This window comes from Gymnodraco acuticeps, unplaced genomic scaffold, assembly GCF_902827175.1.
Source record: "Gymnodraco acuticeps unplaced genomic scaffold, fGymAcu1.1, whole genome shotgun sequence".
NCBI classification, from domain to species: domain Eukaryota; kingdom Metazoa; phylum Chordata; class Actinopteri; order Perciformes; family Bathydraconidae; genus Gymnodraco; species Gymnodraco acuticeps.
Window position 1 is genome coordinate 1 of NW_022989782.1, and position 23,003 is coordinate 23,003.

At 43.5% G+C, this 23,003-nt stretch overlaps 1 protein-coding gene across 1 annotated transcript; it reads right to left on the minus strand.

Moving 5' to 3' along the window:
• Window positions 1-85: 85 nt before the first annotated feature.
• Window positions 86-22,760, minus strand: nmnat2 (nicotinamide nucleotide adenylyltransferase 2). Its single transcript, XM_034221200.1, has 11 exons — window positions 22,546-22,760; window positions 19,827-19,915; window positions 16,014-16,081; window positions 15,660-15,738; window positions 10,817-10,946; window positions 9,026-9,106; window positions 5,425-5,469; window positions 5,188-5,264; window positions 3,847-3,948; window positions 3,163-3,230; window positions 86-2,576 (listed from the first exon to the last, which is right to left on the minus strand). Exons 1-11 carry the CDS (start codon window positions 22,628-22,630, stop codon window positions 2,474-2,476), a joined length of 927 nt encoding a protein of 308 aa, XP_034077091.1. The 5' UTR covers window positions 22,631-22,760; the 3' UTR covers window positions 86-2,473.
• Between the last annotated feature and the right edge of the window lie 243 nt (window positions 22,761-23,003).

Here is a 23,003-nt window from a genome sequence, read left to right on the forward strand (position 1 = left end):
CACACTCACTCACTCACTCACAGGAAATGAGGCGTTCATGAGGCATCAGTTCATATACAGTGAATAGAAAATGAACAGCTGTATATTATTATATTCTTTTTGTGTTGTTTCTTTATTGTTTTTGCAAACAGGTTCCCAACAGGTCACACTCTTCCCCGTGATGAACACGCACGCCAAAGGGAACATGTCTAAGCATGCAGTCTATACCGTAATAAGAGCACATGAAGAAGAAACATCCCTAAATACCCCGGCGACAGCAGAACTCCTCTCCATCTGTTGCAGCGTCTCCAAACATGACGGTGATATTTAGTCGTTTTAACACCTTTTTTCTCCATATATTAAAACATCTTCCCCGAAGCGTTGAACTCTTTCACAACTTAACGAATGTTTACTTGAATTCTGACGACTTTCTTCTCCAATTATTACGAGTTTTTTCTACAAATATTTGACGATTTCTTTCTCCAATTATAAAAAAATGTTCTTCAAATTATTTTACGAACATTTCCTCCAATTATTACGACTTTTTTTCCAATTATTTGACGACATATTTCTCCAATTGTAAAAAAATGTTCCTCAAATTATTACGAGTTTTTTCTACAAATATTTGACGATTTCTTTCTCCAGTTATAAAAAAATGTTCTTCAAATTATTTTAGAAATTATTTCTTCAATATTTACGAACATTTCCTCCAATTATTACGACTTTTTTTTCCAATTATTACGACTTTTTTTCCAATTATTTGACGACATATTTCTCCAATTGTAAAAAAAAATTCCTCAAATTATTACGAGTTTTTCCTCAACATTTTTCCGACTTTTTCACGAACATTTCCTCCATGTAATAGGACTTTTTGCTCCAATTATATACATTTTTACAGCTTTTTTCACCAAAATATGTTGTCGTTATGGAACATTTTGAAATCAGTGTTTACCTTTTAGTTTTGAATGCCTCTCCCTGTGTTCTGTCCACAACACGACGTGTACACTTTGCTCACAAAGGCGAGATATATTTTAGAAGTCGTTTAAGATAACGCTCTGCAGACCGGTTGAACAGAATACTTCTGCTTTTTTGCATCATTTAAACATTTTAGTTTGGTCCAAGTAAACTCCAATCATCTCGAGTAAAGCCGGATTTAGTCAAACAAGTTTGATTTATTTTGGAGTTAAGACCTTGTTTATTCACAGAGAAAAGGATGGAATCCATTTTAAAAGTCGGGTTTTCTCACAAATCGGCGTACGAGTTTTCCATCTCCAACGAGCATGCCCCCGGACTTTAATACAGACAACACACAGGGAGGTTTTGGACTCTGATGAAGGTTATGGACTCTGATGGAGGTTTTGGACTCTGATGGTGGTGGTTTTGGACTCTGATGGAGGAGGTTTTGGACTCTAATGGCGGTGGTTTTGGACTCTGATGGAGGAGGTTTTGGACTCTAATGGCGGTGGTTTTGGACTCTGATGGAGGTTTTGGACTCTGATGGTGGTTATGGACTCTGATGGTGGTTTTGGACTCTGACGGAGGTGGTTTTGGACTCTGATGGAGGAGGTTTTGGACTCTAATGGCGGTGGTTTTGGACTCTCATGGAGGTTTTGGACTCTGATGGTGGTTTTGGACTCTGATGGAGGTTTTGGACTCTGACGGAGGTGGTTTTGGACTCTGATGGAGGTGGTTTTGGACTCTGATGGAGGTTTTGGACTCTAATGGCGGTGGTTTTGGACTCTCATGGAGGTTTTGGACTCTGATGGTGGTTTTGGACTCTGATGGAGGTTTTGGACTCTGATGGAGGAGGTTTTGGACTCTGATGGAGGTGGTTTTGGACTCTGGTGGAGGTGGTTTTGGACTCTGATGGAGGAGGTTTTGGACTCTGATGGAGGTGGTTTTGGACTCTGATGGAGGTTTTGGACTGTGATGGAGGAGGTTTTGGACTCTAATGGCGGTGGTTTTGGACTGTGATGGAGGAGGTTTTGGACTCTAATGGCGGTGGTTTTGGACTGTGATGGAGGAGGTTTTGGACTCTAATGGCGGTGGTTTTGGACTCTGATGGAGGTTTTGGACTCTGATGGTGGTTTTGGACTCTGATGGTGGTCTTGGACTCTGATGGAGGTGGTTTTGGACTCTGATGGAGGAGGTTTTGGACTCTAACAGCGGTGGTTTTGGACTCTGATGGTGGTTTTGGACTCTGATGGTGGTTTTGGACTCTGATGGAGGTGGTTTTGGACTCTGATGGAGGAGGTTTTGGACTCTGATGGAGGTTTTGGACTCTGATGGTGGTTTTGGACTCTGATGGTGGTTTTGGACTCTGATGGAGGTTTTGGACTCTGATGGTGGTTTTGGACTCTGATGGAGGAGGTTTTGGACTCTGATGGAGGAGGTTTTGGACTCTGATGGAGGTGGTTTTGGACTCTGATGGAGGTGGTTTTGGACTCTGATGGAGGTGGTTTTGGACTCTGATGGAGGTGGTTTTGGACTCTGTTTATCCGGAGGTGTTGATGTAGAGTTGGCTCTTCAGGATGTAGTCGATGACGGGCTGATTCAGGTAATCCACAACATGGCCGTCTCCGTGCTGGAGGGCCAGTCTGAGGGGGGAGATGGTTTTAATACAGATTATTTTACACAACATGCTTTCTACCTTTTCCTCCAACTTTTACAGTGTTTTCAGTGTTTCATTCATTATTACGACTTTCTTTCCCCCAAATATTAATGCATTTTCTCAAAAATATGAAAACTCTTAGACCTATTTTTCAGGAAATAGCTAAAAAATAATAATTTATTTTATGGATATTATTATGACCATTTCTTCTCCAACTATTCAGCTTTTTTCACCCAAGACTTGAGTTTTTACTCCAAAAAGTACAGATTTTCCCCCAAAATATTACAAATGTCCCCCCACCCCCAGTTTTTGTGTTGGGTAAAATGTTTTTATTGTCAAATGAATATTTGCTTTATAAACTGTAACTGCGATTACTCTACGGAAGAAAAGTTATGAATCAGCTGTTTTCCTTCAGTGAAATAAAAACTTCAGACACCAAATGTTTTTACTCAAACTGAATAACCTGTAAATAAAGATGATTTTCCACCTCTGCAATATTGACCCTCTCTGAAGCTTTGGACAGCAGAGTAATAACTTCCTAACATCAACACCATCTCAGACGTTAACCCCACCTGCTCTTGGTGGAGCTGACGATGGACATCGGGTGGCTGATTTCATCTTTCACCACCGTGATGTTGTCCTGAAACCAGAGCACAGAGAGGTGAGATGCTGTTTCCCACGGGGACACAACCTCAGGGGGAACCAGAGATGAACACTGTGTTCACACCAAAAGACAGGAGGGTTTCACACTGGAGCAGCGTCTTGTATTTGCAGCGGTTGGTAAACGCTGCGCATGCTTCCTCAAGTTGCTGAATGTTCTCTAAACGCTGCATGTGTTGTCAAGTTGCTGAAGATGTTTCTTCATGAGGAACATTTGGGTTTTTATATCTGCATCCTTTCTGAAGCTGCAGCGAGTTTGAATCTGTCGACCTCCGTACGTTAGTCAGCATCACAGCCTCACAAAGGAGATAGCAGCGCAAATGTGTTAACTGTAAATCAGTTTTTGCATCTACAAGTCTACGTTTTATTTTGTGTAACTTTCCCCTGGCCAGAGTTTCACAATAGCTCAGTTTTCAATGACCTGAAAGTGTTTGTGTGGAATAGGCCTAACTTACGACAAACGGATACAAATGATGCAGAAATAACTCCATCGTGATTCTGATTTCTTAATGAATGAAGTTTGATAACAGAAAGACGATAACTGTAAATGCGTGTTTCCTGTGTGCAGTGAGTGTGTGTGAATCAGTGTTATTGACCTTGAACTTGCGCAGGATGGACGAGTGGTTCATGATCTTCTCCGTGTCTGCTCCATCACGAGGAACCACCACGATCCCAAAATCACCCACGATCACCTCCATCTGAAACCAGAGAGACGCACCACTCAGCAGATTTCTCACAGAGATCTGACTCTACGTGCTAAATCTTCTTTCTGTACGTTTTACTTTGTCAATCGCATCCAAATAACCTTTGATGTTCTTATAGAGCTGCAGGAATGAGTCCTAAACCCAAACATGACTCAGCATTTCATCACTTCCTGTCCCCTGGTCTGCAGGTCAATGGTTTCCTGAATGTGATTTTGGCTGTTATCCTGAAATAAGGTCTGTGGTTAACACAAGCTGCAGATACTTTAACGCTTTGACCTACCACATACAATACGTCAGTAAATCCCCCACTGGAGGATTTAAAAAACAGAGGTTAGTAACAGGTGTCTAAATGAGATGACTAAACGTCATCAAGCCCAACGTTAGCCTCCTTTAGCTTAGCGGTGGTGACATGAAGTCATGTGACCGTGCTGTAGTTCCTTTCTAGCCCAACATTAGCCTCCTTTAGCTTAGTGGTGGTGACGTGAATACATGTGACCGTGCTGTAGTTCCTTTATAGCCCAACATTAGCCACCTTTAGCTTAGCGGTGGAGACGTGAAGTCATGTGACCGTGCTGTAGTTCCTTTATAACCCAACATTAGCCACTTTTAGCTTAGCGGTGGTGACGTGAAGTCATGTGACCGTGCTGTAGTTCCTTTATAGAGCAACATTAGCCACCTTTAGCTTAGCGGTGGAGACGTGAAGTCATGTGACCGTGCTGTAGTTCCTTTATAGCCCAACATTAGCCACCTTTAGCTTAGCGGTGGAGACGTGAAGTCATGTGACCGTGCTGTAGTTCCTTTATAACCCAACATTAGCCTCCTTTAGCTTAGCGGTGGTGACGTGAAGTCATGTGACCGTGCTGTAGTTCCTTTATAGCCCAACATTAGCCGCCTTTAGCTTAGCGGTGGTTACGTGAAGTGATGTGACCGTGCTGTAGTTCCTTTATAGCTTAACGTTAGCTTTTTACTTCAGAAATCATTAAGTGGTGTTAATATGTGGAGATTATCCTGCTGAACTAAACGTGTAAAAATCATGAACGTTTGTTTGCTTCTGCCATAATCCAAAATCACATGGAGAAATCCCATTGGACCAGAGAGTTCGACATTCCTGCAGGACTCTGTTATCGGGGGCATTTAGAGGACAACGCTACGGGGTGGGACGATATATAGGATGGGGTCGGGGCCACATGTTAGAGGGGGCGGGGTTTCACGTTGGGTGGGGGCGGGGCTTACATCACTGTCCTTCCACAGGCCAGGGATGCAGAAGGAATCCAGGAGATCACTGCCACACAGGAGCAAGATGCGTAACTCTACAGACGACAAACAGGCGGGAGGAAAGAGACACACACCTCAGTAAACAAACACATGTTTACTCAGTAAACAACATGTTTACCAGATGGAAACAAACCAGAAGGAGCTCAGACAGGAAGTCACCACACTGAGGGTTCACTTCCTGAAGAGACGACTCACCGATCTCCTCGTATCTCATCACCGTCCCCAGGTTAGCGTTTTCATCTGAGACACGAGACAGAAACGTGAATCAGCGAATCCTCAGAGTGCAAACATGTATATGGGATGAAGCTCAACATCGGGAGGCGTTTGTCGTTGTTCAAACCCAGTTTAGATTTAACCGCAACCACTTACACATTAACGTAGGTCTGCAGGATCCCTCCTCTGTTGGTTTCTTCCAATTTCTACCCATTAACTGGGGGGTTCTTCCATTAACTGGGGGGTTCTTCCATTAACTGGGGCTTTCTCCCATTAACTGGGGGTTTCTTCCATTAACTGGGGGTTTCTTCCATTAACTGGGGGGTTCTTCCATTAACTGGGGGTTCCTCCCATTAACTGGGGGTTTCTTCCATTAACTGGGGGTTTCTTCCATTAACTGGGGGTTTCTCTCATTAACTGGGGGGTTCTCTCATTAACTGGGGGGTTTCGTCCATTAACTGGGGGTTCTCTCATTAACTGGGGGTTTCTTCCATTAACTGGGGGGTTTCTTCCATCAACTGGGGGTTTCTTCCATTAACTGGGGGGTTTCTTCCATTAACTGGGGGTTTCTCCCATTAACTGGGGGGTTTCTTCCATTAACTGGTGGGTTTCTTCCATTAACTGGGGGTTTCTTCCATTAACTGGGGGATTTCTTCCATTAACTGGGGGTTTCTCTCATTAACTGGGGGATTTCTTCCATTAACTGGGGGTTTCTCTCATTAACTGGGGGATTTCTTCCATTAACTGGGGGTTTCTTCCATTAACTGGTGGGTTTCTTCCATTAACTGGGGGTTTCTTCCATTAACTGGGGGTTTCTCCATTAACTGGGGGTTTCTCTCATTAACTGGGGGTTTCTCTCATTAACTGGTTTTTTTTTCTTCCATTAACTGGGTGGTTTCTTCCATTAACTGGGGGTTTCTCCATTAACTGGGAGGTTTCTTCCATTAACTGGGGGGTTTCTTCCATTAACTGGGGGTTCTTCCATTATCTGGGAGGTTTCTTCCATTAACTGGGGGGTTTCTTCCATTAACTGGGTTTTTCTTCCATTAACTGGGGGTTTCTCTCATTAACTGGGGGTTTCTCTCATTAACTGGGGGTTCTTCCATTAACTGGGGGTTCCTCCCATTAACTGGGGGTTTCTCTCATTAACTGGGGGTTTCTCTCATTAACTGGGGGGTTCTCTCATTAACTGGGGGTTCTCTCATTAACTGGGGGTTTCTCTCATTAACTGGGGGTTTCTCTCATTAACTGGGGGGTTCTCTCATTAACTGGGGGGTTTCTCTCATTAACTGGGGGTTCTCTCATTAACTGGGGGTTTCTTCCATTAACTGGGGGGTTTCTTCCATCAACTGGGGGTTTCTTCCATTAACTGGGGGGTTCTCTCATTAACTGGGGGTTTCTTCCATTAACTGGGGGTTTCTTCCATTAACTGGGGGTTTCTCTCATTAACTGGGGGGTTTCTTCCATTAACTGGGGGGTTTCTTCCATTAACTGGTGGGTTTCTTCCATTAACTGGGGGTTTCTTCCATTAACTGGGGGATTTCTTCCATTAACTGGGGGTTTCTCTCATTAACTGGGGGTTTCTCTCATTAACTGGGGGTTTCTTCCATTAACTGGTGGTTTCTTCCATTAACTGGGGGGTTTCTTCCATTAACTGGGAGGTTTTCTTCATTAACTGGGGGTTTCTCTCATTAACTGGGGGTTTCTTCCATTAACTGGGAGGTTTCTTCCATTAACTGGGGGGTTTCTTCATTAACTGGGAGGTTTCTTCCATTAACTGGGGGGTTTCTTCCATTAACTGGGGGTTTCTTCCATTAACTGGGGGATTTCTTCCATTAACTGGGGGTTTCTCTCATTAACTGGGTTTTTTTTTCATTAACTGGGGCGTTTCTTCCATTAACTGGGGGTTTCTCATTAACTGGGAGGTTTCTTCCATTAACTGGGGGGTTCCTCCATTAACTGGGAGGTTTTCTTCATTAACTGGGGGTTTCTTCCATTAACTGGGAGTTTCTTCCATTAACTGGGGGTTTTCTCCATTAACTGGGGGTTTCTTCCATTAACTGGGGGTTCTTCCATTAACTGGGAGGTTTCTTCCATTAACTGGGGGGTTTCTTCCATTAACTGGGGGGTTTCTCTCATTAAATGGGGGTTTCTTCCATTAACTGGGGGATTTCTTCCATTAACTGGGGGTTTCTCTCATTAACTGGGGGTTTCTCTCATTAACTGGGGGGTTTCTTCCATTAACTGGGGGGTTTCTTCCATTAACTGGGGGTTTCTCCATTAACTGGGAGGTTTCTTCCATTAACTGGGGGGTTTCTTCCATTAACTGGGGGTTTCTCTCATTAACTGGGGGTTTCTCTCATTAACTGGGGGGTTTCTTCCATTAACTGGGGGGTTTCTTCCATCAACTGGGGGTTTCTCTCATTAACTGGGGGTTTCTCTTTAACTGGGGGTTTCTTCCATTAACTGGGGGGTTTCTCCATTAACTGGGGGTTTCTTCCATTAACTGGGGGTTTCTTCCATTAACTGGGGGTTCTTCCATTAACTGGGAGGTTTCTTCCATTAACTGGGGGGTTTCTCTCATTAACTGGGGGTTTCTTTCATTAACTGGGGGATTTCTCTCATTAACTGGGGGTTTCTCTCATTAACTGGGGGTTTCTCTCATTAACTGGGGGGTTTATTCCATTAACTTGGGGTTTCTTCCATTAACTGGGGGTTTCTCTCATTAACTGAGGGGTTTCTTCCATTAACTGGGGGGTTTCTTCCATCAACTGGGGGTTTCTCTCATTAACTGGGGGTTTCTCTTTAACTGGGGGTTTCTCTCATTAACTGGGGGGTTTCTCATTAACTGGGGGGTTTCTCTCATTAACTGGGGGTTTCTCTCATTAACTGGGAGGTTTCTCATTAACTGGGGGGTTTCTCTCATTAACTGGGGGGTTTCTCTCATTAACTGGGGGTTTCTCCATTAACTGGGAGGTTTCTTCCATTAACTGGGGGGTTTCTTCCATTAACTGGGGGGTTTCTCTCATTAACTGGGAGGTTTCTTCCATTAACTGGGAGGTTTCTTCCATTAACTGGGGGTTTCTCTCATTAACTGGGGGGTTTCTCCATTAACTGGGGGGGTTCTTCCATTAACTGGGGGGTTCTTCCATTAACTGGGGGGTTTCTCCATTAACTGGGGGGGTTCTTCCATTAACTGGGGGGTTTCTTTGGGACTTTTTCCAGACTGTTAAGCCCCCTGATATGTAAATTTGTGATATTGGGCTATATAACACATAAAGTACTGTACATAAAATATACACTGTTTTCTCAATAACCTTTTACCGGCACACATACATGTAAATATATTGAATATGTTCATCAGATTCATGAGCTCTGCATAACTGTGATCGTCTTCCATGAGTAATACACGCTGCTCTTAGAAAGATGCTGTATGAAGCGACTGTAGCTCAGATTCAGGATGAGAACGCGGTGTTGATGTTTCGTGGAAGTGGGCGTGGTTAAATCTGAACGGGGTTGGAGAAAGGACGGATGCTGATGAGATGTTAAACTCAAACTGGTCGGTGAGATGTTTCTGACTTACCGATGAAGGTGAAGCGGTCGATGTGAGGGCGAACGCAGCAGATCTTCCCCAGGTTCTCACTCACCTTCCCCCACAGTTTGACTGAGACAGAGACAAGTTCAGACTCTCATTACTATTTTTAGGCCTATATTATAATATATAATCCTCATCCCCCAGATCCTTGTAGCCCCCCCCCCCCTCTCTTCCAGCTGTTACTAAGGACATGTCTCTGAAGTGTCCTGCTCCAAACCCCAATCAGGTCCTTGTAGCCCCCCCCCCCCCCTCTCTTCCAGCTGTTACTAAGGACATGTCTCTGAAGTGTCCTGCTCCAAACCCCAATCAGATCCTTGTAGCCCCCCCCCCCCCCTCTCTTCCAGCTGTTACTAAGGACATGTCTCTGAAGTGTCCTGCTCCAAACCCGAAACAGATCCTTGTAGCCCCCCCCCCCCCCCTCTCTTCCAGCTGTTACTAAGGACATGTCTCTGAAGTGTCCTGCTCCAAACCCCAATCAGATCCTTGTAGCCCCCCCCTCTCTTCCAGCTGTTACTAAGGACATGACTCTGAAGTGTCCTGCTCCAAACCCCAGACAGGTCCTTGTAGCCCCCCCCCTCTCTTCCAGCTGTTAATAAGGACATGTCTCTGAAGTGTCCTGCTCCAAACCCCAATCAGATCCTTGTAGCCCCCCCCTCTCTTCCAGCTGTTACTAAGGACATGTCTCTGAAGTGTCCTGCTCCAAACCCCAAACAGATCCTTGTAGCCCCCCCCTCTCTTCCAGCTGTTACTAAGGACATGTCTCTGAAGTGTCCTGCTCCAAACCCCAAACAGATCCTTGTAGTCCCCCCCTCTCTTCCAGCTGTTACTAAGGACATGTCTCTGAAGTGTCCTGCTCCAAACCCCAATCAGATCCTTGTAGCCCCCCCCTCTCTCTTCCAGCTGTTACTAAGGACATGTCTCTGAAGTATCCTGCTCCAAACCCCAATCAGATCCTTGTAGCCCCCCCCCCCTCTCTTCCAGCTGTTACTAAGGATATGTCTCTGATGTGTCCTGCTCCAAACCCCAATCAGATCCTTGTAGCCCCACCCCCTCTCTTCCAGCTGTTACTAAGGACATGTCTCTGATGTGTGCTGCTCCAAACCCCAATCAGGTCCTTGCAGCCCCCCCCCCCCTCTTCCAGCTGTTACTAAGGACATGTCTCTGAAGTGTCCTGCTCCAAACCCCAAACAGATCCTTGTAGCCCCCCCCCCCCCTCTCTTCCAGCTGTTACTAAGGACATGTCTCTGAAGTGTCCTGCTCCAAACCCCAAACAGATCCTTGTAGCCCCCCCCCCCCCCCCTCTCCTCCAGCTGTTACTAAGGACATGTCTCTGATGTGTCCTGCTCCAAACCCCAATCAGGTCCTTGTAGCCCCCCCCTCCTCTCCTCCAGCTGTTACTAAGGACATGTCTCTGAAGTGTCCTGCTCCAAACCCCAATCAGGTCCTTGTAGCCCCCCCCCCCCTCTCTTCCAGCTGTTCCTAAAGAGCTGACTCTGGGTCAGTAGCTTCAGAGAGAGAGTAGATCTCATCAGGAGAACTCTCCCAGCAGAAACTCAGCTAAATGCTGCCGTGATGAAACTCCACATCATGTTCCAAACCACATCAAGGATTCTCTCTGAAACAGGATGGAGCTCAAACTCTTTCTCTCTCTCAGGTTTACCACAAGGTGACTTCCTTTTGATTTCCTGCTTCTTCACACACTCTCTCTCCAGTACAGGTTAGCTCTGAGTGTTAGCATGCTAATGTAAACACAGACCATATTACTTCCAGAACACTCACTGGCTGTGGGCTTGTTGTTCATGTTGTTCTGGTTCTGGTAGATAGGGGGCGGAGTCTGGTTCTGAGGCTGGCCAATCACAGGAGTCGAGGACGGCGTGTTGACGTTGGACAGGATGCAGCCGGTGACTCTCTGAGGAACCAGAGATCATCAGGATCAAAACAAACACAGAAAGACACTTAAAGGTGGGTAGGTCATTTCAGAGAAACCAGCTCGAGTGCTAGAATTTGAAAATACACAACCGCAAAAAATCTGCCACTTCCTTACAGAGCCCCTCCTGACAGGCAGGTAGGCCATCCAGTTACTTTAGCCGGCTCAGATGATTGGTCGTGCTTTCTACAGCACCACGGCTTCCACAGATGACTTTTTTTATGGATTTGTTGTCAAAGCACTTCAGATATTCATTGCTATCGGCATGTTAAGAGCATTCCATGGAATATAAAAACAAGTGTATCTCGAGCCGGTTTCTCAAACTTACCTACCCCACCTTTAAGGTACGTTCACATCGGAGACGAAGCGAGTTGTTGGCGTGGACGATCACCCGAAAGAGAACAGAGCGAATGACGCGGAAACACTTAAAGTTAAATGTTTTCAACTCGAGCGATAAATTAGCATGACGCTGTCTCTGAAAGCCAATCACAGCTAATTAGTTGTTAGCCATTAGCTGTTAGCCGTTAGCACGCAGAGCTCACAGCTCCTCATATCTGTACAAACCACAGACTGTCTGTGGAGAACACACTCTTCACTTCTGTAGGACGTTACAGTGAGTGCGGAGCTTCAAGTGTTTTGCTGCCATCTTGTGGACACACTCTCCAAAGCATTAGTTCATGGCAGGGGCGGATCTACGGGGGGCAAGGGGGGGCAGCTACGGCCCTGCATTAAACTGCGGAGCGGCGTTCACACAGACCGCGGCTCACACAGACCGCGGCTCACACCGCTGCAGAGAGGGAGCGAGCTGTCCCAGCACCTATGGATCAGCTTCCCCTGGGAGCATTTCCCTTTCCACTAGTTTTGTTTTTACTAAGGACGAGAGCTTGAAACTAAATATGAATAAAATGCTGCCGTTTGAATCGATAGCATTTAACAGACGGGTGCTGTTTGGGGCGTTACGTTACAAAATACTACACAGACAGCGTTAGCTGGGAGATCGATCACTTTGCTAAACTACGCTGTAGCCTACTATTAAATCCACGTAAACTACACATCACAGCAATGAGGCCAGATCAATGAAACCAGGATACATCCTTTACCGTAAAAACTGGATCCAAACACAGCTGCCTGTGTGCGCTTGATCAATACTTTCTGATGTTATATGATATGCTACATATTAGCTAGGCTACATGGCCCTAACGCGTAAAGTTATACAAGCATTTGTACCAGTGCTTTTCACAAGTAGACTCTTGCAGGCCAGAGTATAGGAGTGATTCAACAACAACACAAAGACATATCTGAGTAGAGATCAGGACGAACAGAAAGAGGAAAAGGAAAAGAGAGTTCACTGAAGAGACCAGGAGGGTCAGAGCAGGAGGAAGCTAGGAGGAGATGAAGAGACCAGGAGGGTCAGAGCAGGAGGAAGAGGAGGAGATGAAGACATTAGTGAAGAAGAAGAAATATATGTGAGGAATAAAGATGAAGTGTCAGAAAGAGGGCCAGAGGCAGGGATCAGGAGGCAGAGGAGACTCCAGCTGGACCACATGGTATGTTCTTATTCTTCTTACATATTCCATTACAGCAGCTCAATCTAGCAGCTCTTAGTATTGACAATTATTGATTGAAATGTGTTGCTGCACACGTCACCTGTAGCTCTCTGAAGAGATGGTGGTGATGTCATTTGTGTACTTAATTATAATTAAGTACTTACAGTATGCAGAATTAGAGTATTCTCTGAATTGGGTGCCTTTTGGGTCTTTATATCTTTGAAAAATTAAACCAAAATGTTTGGTCATAACATCTGGTAGTGGACTACTTACATTTTCCACCTCAGGCACAAAATATAAATAATTACTTGGAATTTCCTTGAAAAAATGTAACAGGGTTGAAGTTTTTGACAAAAACTAGCCATGAGACCTTGTTTAGCTAAGATATGGCACCACATGGAAGTCAAGGACATTACAACATTGTAATATTTTGCAAAACTATTGTTTATTTTTGTAATAAACAATTATTTACTATTATTAATTCATATAACAGAGTTGAAATGTTGAGCTTGTCAATCTTAATCTGAAAATACAAAAACTGAAATATAGGTAAGAGAAGAAACACTTTTGTGATGTAATTCCCTGAATGCAGATCACACATGGACTGATCCACACATGGACTGATCCACACATGGACTGATCCACACATGGACTGATCCACACACGGACTGATCCACACACGGACTGATCCACACATGGACTGATCCACACATGGACTGATCCACACACGGACTGATCCACACACGGACTGATCCACACACGGACTGATCCACACACGGACTGATCCACACACGGACTGATCCACACACGGACTGATCCACACACGGACTGATCCACACACGGACTGATCCACACACGGACTGATCCACACACGGACTGATCCACACACGGACTGATCCACACACGGACTGATCCACACACGGACTGATCCACACACGGACTGATCCACACATGGACTGATCCACACACGGACTGATCCACACATGGACTGATCCACACACGGACTGATCCACACACGGACTGATCCACACACGGACTGATCCACACATGGACTGATCCATTATTTTAATAGGAGGGTAAATGGTTTGGCGTGACGGGGTTGAAACAAACTGAGGGACAATATTGCAATTTCATAGATAATTCAAGTATTTTTTCAGAATTTATTTTTGATCAGTTAAAGTTGACAAGCATATGATTATATTAGCAGCAACATTTTGGGATAATTGGCCATTTTGATTTGTTTAATATTAATTTAATATGTAATAATGCTTAGTGAGGACATACAAATATGTCTGTCTAATACTAAGACAACCAATTTTTTTTAAACAAAATATATATTTAATTTGACATTGTAATGCAAAACAACCTGTTCCATTAATTAATTGCTTTAAAATACATTTTGTAGTTTCCTTTCATTTAAAATGGTTGAGGTAAGCTTGGGGGACTCAAAGGGCACCCGATTGTTTGTCTGAACACCTTGTTTCTCTTGTGCATTAAGAACACTTGTGTTAGGGCATGAATTAACAATAAATAGGTTATATACAGTATCAAATACCACGTACTGTCCGCCCTCCCATGCCACCCTGGCATGACCTCTTGCCCCCCCTTTGCCCCCCCATGTCAAATGTTCTAGAACCGCCACTGGTTCATGGTATTTACAAACCGGTCCAATATGTAGTTATTTCTACAAATGTATCAATTTGATACGTGTAGTACAATTTAATCATAAAAATATGTTCATTTCGTTGTTGGTATCGTGCCTTGTTTGAGTGACGTGAGTTAAAACCATAGACTGTATATAGGTTAAAACCCATGATGCCGAGGTCGAGCGATGAGAATCCTCCGGTGTGAACGCACCATAGAAGACCTCTCCACTGCTGCAGTCATTAAATCCCTGATATATATGTATATATATATATATATATATATATATATATATATATATATATATGTGTGTGTTTATAAAACGGACAAGTCAAATCAAGCAATCTGATTGGTTCTTAGCCGTGATATACTGAGCGTATACCACGGGTAGAATTGGAAATTACTTTTCACAACAAGTCAGTATCCCTCCGCGTCTGAGTACAACAGTATACCGTTGGGCTGAAAAGCAAACTGCATGCAGTTTGCTTTTCAGACTGGAACAAGAAAGCAGCGGAGAAGTAACGGGGCAGAAACCCTCCTTTTTACGCAGCGGTCCAGACATAGACATCAGACGGCAAAACACAGGCCTATTCAGTGTGCAGTTCCTTTGGCATTAGGGCAGGATATCTAGATACTTTCCAAGGTCTGACACAATGAATTGTGCTACTTTTAAAGCAAGCAACGATGTTTTCAAATCTGTAATCAAAGAGGTCCGCAAAAACACTATCGACCAATCAGATTGCTTGATTTGACTTGTCAGTTTTATATATTTCCATTTCTTCCATTACGAAACAAACTTACAAAGCATAAGATGGAAACATTTAAGATTAACTTCGACCTCCGGGGGGGTCTCACTATGGAGGAGTGGATTGAGCAGTGCCTATCTCCAGAAAGAAAAAAAAGCACCTAAACGACGACATGCAGAGCTACGTGAAGAGCAGACCAACTGGAGAAGTGCCACCATTCAAAAGCTTTCTGATGCGGGTCTTGAACCAAAGCAGATACATGATGAGCGTTAGTGGCCACAGGTGCGAAAGCTCTCTCCAGAGCTGCTGGAAGCTGAATCTCGGGGACCGGAGAAAGTGGAGCAATATTCTGACCACGCCAAGCATCAGCCTAGAACAACCTCAACCTATCCAAGTGACCTCGTAAGCCATGCTGCTGATGCTGGACAGGTTTCAGTGGCTGCACAATAAACGGCAACATACACATGAATGTGAATAAAGAGCCAGATAATGGATCAACGCTCTCTGTCTAATATGTTCGCCAGCTGTTAGAGTTGTTGCATAGCAACCACCTCGCACTATGTTTCGTGCAGAAGGCAACGGAGGGACTATTTTATTTTGAACATCATTATTTACTAATAAAAACTATTTAAATTAGAGTGTGTATTTTTCTTTCATACTGCCACGCCCCTTAGCTGTGATATAATGAGCATATACCACAGCCTGTCGTGAGCTATTGCTTAAATATATATATATATATATAATGTATGTTCCTGTACCTTCATGAGGTCTCGGTGATGCTCCAGCACGCTGCAGGTGGTCTGCCAGGTGTCCTGGTAACACTCCCAGGGGTCCACCCTGCAACAAACACACAACACTGCATTAAAGTCACAGCTACACAACTATCAATAAATATCTATTATATTTCAGAAACCATTAAAATGCCATTTTGTTTATTTCTTAGACTCTTCTTATTCTGAGTTCTTCATGTTTTTAGGTTTTTACAGACTTTGATGTGAATGACTCTCAGTGAGGATGCCGCATGGGCATTTACTGTATATATATATATATATATATATATATATATGATATAATATATGTATAGTATGAGCAGAGTAAAGGTATATTCTCACCTGATCCAATCAGAGGACTGCACGGCCAGCTGACACATGGTGAGACGATGTCTGCTGGGCACTAAACCCTACACACACACACACACACACACACACACACACACACACACACACACACACACACACACACACACACACACACAGACACAGACACACACACAGACACACATACACACACAGACACACACAGACACACACACACAGACAGACACACATACACACACACAGACACACACACACACACACACACACACACACACACACAGACACACACACACACACACACACACACACAGACACACACACAGACACACATACACACACAGACACACACAGACACACACACAGACAGACACACACACACACACACACACACACACACACACACAGACACACATACACACACAGACACGCACACAGACAGACACACATACACACACACAGACACACACATACACACACACACACACACACACACACAGACACACAGAAATAAAAGCATAAGTGGATTAAGTAAAAAATATGTAAATTAAGATAAAATCTAATATTCATCATAAAAACTCAAATGTTCTTTAAGATTATAAAACATGAATGTAATGTTTGAAGGCCTCTGTATTATCCACACATATGTATGTTTGGTTTGTGATTTCATTGTAAACTACAGAAGGCTTACTCAGAATATTGTATTGTGTGTGTGTCTGTCTGTGTGTCTGTCTGTGTGTGTGTGTGTGTGTGTGTGTGTGTGTGTGTGTGTGTGTGTGTGTGTGTGTGTGTGTGTCTGTGTGTGTGTGTGTGTGTGTGTGTGTTGTGTGTGTGTGTGTGTGTGTGTGTGTGTGTGTGTGTGTGTGTGTGTGTGTGTGTGTGTGTGTGTGTGTGTGTGTGTGTGTGTGTGTGTGTGTGTGTGTGTGTGTGTGTGTGTGTGTGTGTGTAGACTCTTTAACGAGGTCAGATCTGCGTCACGCTGCACACACACTCCTGATGCAGCATTTATTATTCATGGAGCGTCTCAGAGAAAGTAGGACAGCTTCATTAAAACACAGAAGTCTGCTGCTGGGCTTATTATATTATATTATATCATATTATATTATTATCTGGGACTGAACATGAGAAACACTTCATGCTGCTCACGTTAAATATTACACTGATGCTCAGAAAATAAGACTTTATTTAGAGCACGGACATTGTGGGTAAATTATATTCATCATAAAAAACTCAAATATTCTTTAAGATAACAACATGAATATAAGAGAAAGAAAAAGTGACTTAAAGGGGAACTAAACTTGAGTTGTATTATACATTTATTTAAAACAAAAAGCCTATTCTCTGAGATGAATACACTACATTAATAAAAAAATTAAATCATAAATGGACAAAAAGCTTGTAATATCATCTGGTCTTAGAAAATCGTACGTTTAAAAAATAAAATCAATAATCTTTCAAAGGAATCTTTCTGGCGTTATTATAGAGACGTACATTAACGAGAAAAGATTATACTCCCTAAAAAGTAAAATGGTAAATTTACAAGGAGAAAAATGAGTTAATAAATGAGATTTTATATTTATAACTATATGAGAGATAAACAAATATATCCTGAGATTTATAAAAATAAATCAAATTTAAAAATCACAACAAAATCTTGATCACACACAAATAAAAATCTAAAGGCCCGGACACACCGAGCCGGTTTAGTCCGGCGATAGAGGTCTGGCCGTCGATGAGCGTCCGGTCGCCCTACTCAGACACCTTCCGCTGTCAGCCAAGGAAATCACTCTGATTGGCTGTTCAGCTAGCGAATCAGTTCATGAGAAGCGAAACGGAAGTGAAGAAGGCACACACAGACGGCTATTCTTTTTCTTTTTCCAGTCCCGCACTAAACATGTTTTAGATTATTAGTCGTTATGTGAAACCGTCTGATGGACGAGAGGGAAAATGGAACGCACGCTATTTGTTGTTTGCATATATCACGCCGTCTGTCTTCCGGTTGCCTCTTTTGAATGAAGAATACACACTCCCGCCGCCTGCTGGTAAGGAGAGGTATTGCCACTCACGCATGCGCAGTGCGTACGTGCTACTTGGCCGTCGGCTGAAGTCGGTGTGTTCCGGAGCGACTGTTGGCCACGACGCAGAGACGTGAGGCGACGCAACAGTCGGGTCCGTCGGGACGTGTTCGTTGGTGTCAGCTTGGTTTCTCAGGGTCTTTACATTTCTGAGAGAAATCCTGGATATTCTCCGGGTTTATAATATTATAATTTTACATTAATAAAAAGATAAAGACAAATATTATTTGTGTAACCTTGTAACTTCGTCACTGTGGACTGACGGCTTCGGGCCTTGTACTATTGCACATGTGGTTTTATTTGAAAAGTGTTTCCCCTTGTCTGTTACTTCCTGATTGTGTTCACCTGGTCCTGTGTTTGCTCCTCCCCCCCCCCCCCCCACCTGTGTCTAATTGCTGATCAGTGTGTGGGTATTTAGGCTCTGTTGTCTGATTGGCTGGTAGTGTGTGAGAGATCCTGGTGACTGTGTTCACGTGGACAGCAGATTGAGGCTGTGTCATATGTTCATGATGTAATAAATGCCCACACCGTTCTGTAGTGATGGCAAAATGAAGCTTTGAATGAAGCGTCGAACCACTTGGACAATTGTGTCGGAAATAGGTTCATTTCTCGAAGCTTCAGTTACAGCGACCTCTCCTGGCGAAGTGCAAGGCTGCAGTGGGTTTAACGTATCTTTGCCTTGAAAACTATTCGATGCACACACACACACTTAACACTGAATATCATGTTCTATTTGCAATTAAAGATTGATAATTGTGTGTATTGGGTTATTGAGAAGAGACTAGAGAGTGTTAGACATGTTTTTGGGCCTTTTATCAGTTATTAAAGTTGAAAAGCAATGATTAAAATACGTCCATTCCGGGATTTGAACCAGCGGAGGACATCGCTGCGCGGAGGACATCGCCGCATTCGGGCCGCCGGCTGTACCCACTGGGTACATCTATCTATTCCTTGAAATATTGAACTGTTTTTATATTACTGATAATTGTCTTTTTGTTCACAACTTCTCCACATTTCGAAGTGTTTCCCAGAACGACCTATCTTACTTCCTGGCTTGCTCTATAATGATATCAAATGCAATACCAACAACAACTCAACAGCAACAACGCAAAGTACGACAACAACCCACACATTGTGCATTGTTTAGAGCGGTCATAAAGTGTTGAAGCACTCAAGTTTGAAACTGTTTCAACCTGTCACCTGTCAGAATCGAGACGAGGCAGTGCATTGAATCGCGTGAATGGACCGTGAACCAGTCAAGTGATTCATTCAGGAAATGAAGCAGTTGCTGCTTCGGACGTCACATGTCACGTGATTTGAAGCAAGCTTCGAAGCACTGCTTCTATGGAATAGGAAGTCCAGGGTTGAAGCTCCGTTCGAAGCTTCAGTGTCAAACTGCCATCACTAGCGTTCTGCCTCCTTGCTTGGTCTGGGCCGCTCAACGGTCAGCTTCACAAACCTCAATAGGCGCTTTCACACCAAGTACGTTTCCCAGGAATTTCAGAACATTTCAAATGAGAAGAAAGTGACATTTGGAGAATAAATGTAATATTTCCTGAAAGTAAATCTACAGGAAAATATAGAAAAAAAAAAAAAAATATTCTTTTGTAAACTTTTTAAACTGAGAAAAACCGAATCATTCTAAATAATAAAAATAAGCTGTCAGAGAGAAATCTTAAATATTCTCTGACATAAAATGTGTTTTTTTTTTTACTCGTCTTCATTAAATAATAGTAGTTGTATTCTCAGGACTCACCGGCTTCCCGTAGGAGTCGTGCACCGGCGAAATGATTCCTCCAATCACGATGAAGTGTCCGGATTTGTGCAGATACTCTCGAGCTTTCTCTGCAGACACACAACATGTCAGGGTTACAATGTGACTCATGAGGAGAACTGGAAGACCCAACACAGCTACAGGTCCTGAACTGAACTCCTCCGTCTCACCGCTGATCAGGAGGATTCACCTTTTCTCACACTTTTCTCACATTTAAAGACAAAGAAACATATTTTTTTGAATCAAGAAAGTAATCAACAAAATAATTGGCTTTGACAATAATCAGGGGTTAGCATCTGCGGGTCGTGAAGGTAAGATAAGACTTTATTCATCTCAAAGGAAATGGCCAGAGCTACAAAAAGACAACAAACACAGCAGCAGGATAATCAAACAGAGCAGAAAGAAGAGCAGCATAACTGCAGGAAACACAGACGGTCACATCATTAAGTAAATGTATTCTTTTTATTCTATTCCATTTCTATGTAAATAATGTTATATTTTATTATTTTTCTAGTTCTCTGTGTTTTTTCACATTTGTTTTACTTTGATGTATGCATACGACTCCAAGTGAGATTCCTGGTGCGTGTCGACCCCCTGGTGATAAACCTGGTTCTGTCTCTGAATGCTAACAGTATTTAGTGCAAAGGAAACGTAGAGGCAGATAAGAAATGGCACGTTATTAATAACGATGATATTGCACATGTTATAGCAGAGTGTGTAATGATGAACGGTATTGATTGGTAGCAGTTCCAGAAGAGAGCCCCATGACTTACAGACTCTCCTTGCACTATTTCTTTTTTTAAAACTTTGTTTATTGGGGTTTTCCAACAGCATCCAGTTATTCTATCAGAGCACGTCTCGAAAGTAGGTTAACAAATATTCACCTTATAGATAAATAGGTAGAGTAACAATAGCCACTTTCACACCAAGTACTTTAGTACTTAGTACTTAGTACTTAGTACTTAGTGCCCCATGAACTAAGTACAGATCGCGTTCACACCGGAAAAAGTCCCTGAGGGAGGATTAGGCCGCTGACGTCACTTCTTCTTCTTCTGCTTTGGGTTTACTGGCAGGCCGCAAACCACTTCACACGTATACTGCCACCCGGAGGCCCCGGCCGGAAGTCCCCGGAGTTGGGGACTGGCTTCAGTAGAAGAAGTATTTCAGTCTGTGGCTATAAGGTTTTATTCTCTCGTGTTTCTCATTTGGTTTTTCTTCCTATCGTAGCCCCGCCTCTCCCCACCTCTGCTGCTCACCCCGCGTCACCCTCGTCAGTGCTGATGCGTTTCGTCAACAACAACAACAACAACCACGGCGGATCACAGGGTTGCGTTCGTGCTCCAGACGCTACTGACCGTGCTACAGATGTTAGTGCAACATCTACAGCTCCTCGACCGCTACCATCAGCAACAAGTGGACCTGGAGAACTACATTAACTACATGTTGCTAAATCCACCGCGGAGAATAACCAGAAGGGCAACCATGGAAACCAGGCAACCATGGCAACCATGCTCGGGAGTCTTATTCACTGCTTTTGGTGTTTTTTGTGGCGCCACTTACAGGCCCTGCATATGTACTACAGCGTCTCCAGCGGGTCGAGCGGTCTCGTGTGGACGGAAGACTTTTTTGATATCGACTACTATCGTTTTCGTCTCCGTGTGGCCGGGGCCTAAATCAGCTCTCTGATCATGTTCAGTGCTGGTTGTGTATTGTAAGCTCTGTCTGTTTATTATAGGGTCAATATGAATCAAATGTCAGGAGGTTTAAAGTGTAAAAACATATAATAAATGTTTAATTTTCTTTAGTTTTCAGTTTTAAAGTTTAAATTCCCACAGGCGGGTAATGCAGGCAAACACCTGAGATGTAGAGATAGTAATACAGATAATACTGTAAAACTAAAGAAAACTGTAATAAATATAATATAACCAAATTCAATAACAAATAAATACAATATATAGTGAACATGTAAATATTAAATATCCAAGTAAAAGATCATTCATTAAATAAATGTAAAATACAAACAGAAAAGCAAACAGTAAAGCATAGAGGATATAAACAATACTTATTGTTCTGAGACATTGTATATTTTTTAGCAGTTGAGTTGCAACGATATGCCATTAATGAGTATATAATAATAATAATACATCATGAAGTATAGGAGCTCTGTTTTGGTTGCAACCATCGCACAAACTCTGAATATACACGTGTTTCCCCCGCAGTTTCACTTTCCCTCATGAAGGCTGACTCATTATCAAATCCCGCGGGAGCTCCATGTCTCCCCGCGGGCTCTCATCGTGTTTCTACCCGGGATTTGGAGCCTTGTTTTCGGCGCTGCGCCACACGCCGCCCGAGGCCTTCCGGAGCCTCAAACCGGGACATTTCCACCTTGTTATCCTCCTTAAAGCAGCTTCACGTTGATATAGACCGGGTTACATTATAATATTAGCGTTTGTATCCTGTTCTCTGTTTGTTGTGGTTACATTATCCCGTTGTGTGGAGCCGTCGCCCATTTCAGCACCATGTCGCTGGACAGCTCCGACACAACTCCTTCATTTCCTCGTGGATTTTATTGAAATGTAGATAATTTTATGGAGGTTTTAGGTAATGGACATCTTGTATAAACACCCCCCCCCCCCCCCCCTCCCCTTATTGTTTCTGGTGATGTATAAACACACACACACACACACGCACAGATGCTCACCAAACATATGGATGTGTCCCTTGGTGATGGGGTTGAAGCTGCCGCAGGACAGCAGGATGACGTGGGTTTTGTTGTTTTCTGTCATTTTGTCTCCTCGTCTTCTTCTTCTCTTCCTCTGGTGCGAGTTCCCGTGTGTCCCGGTAAAGTCCCGGTCCCGGTCCTGCTCTCGGTGTTACCGAGGTTTCGTTGGTTGCAGAGAGAGAGAGAGAGAGAGAGAGAGAGAGAGAGAGAGAGAGAGAGAGAGAGAGAGAGAGAGAGAGAGAGAGAGAGAGAGAGAGAGAGAGAGAGAGAGAGAGAGGTGTGTCGGCAGGAAGCAGTGCTAAAGACACACACACATACACGCACACAGACACAGGGATAAGACATATTTCATATTTTATATTGTGCTGTTTTAGTAGCTAAGTGTTTAAGCCCATAAATAGGGGACATTAAAGTATTATATGCAAATTAAGAAAACA

Excerpts from the sequence above, each read along its gene's own strand:
- nmnat2 (XM_034221200.1), bottom strand. The coding sequence starts at position 22,630 with ATGACAGAAAACAACAAAACCCACGTCATCCTGCTGTCCTGCGGCAGC. Across the intron at positions 15,739-16,013 it reads CAGTCCTCTGATTGGATCAG|GGTGGACCCCTGGGAGTGTT; the intron begins GTGAGAATATAC and ends TGTTTGTTGCAG. Across the intron at positions 2,577-3,162 it reads GTCAGCTCCACCAAGAGCAG|ACTGGCCCTCCAGCACGGAG; the intron begins GTGGGGTTAACG and ends CTCCCCCCTCAG.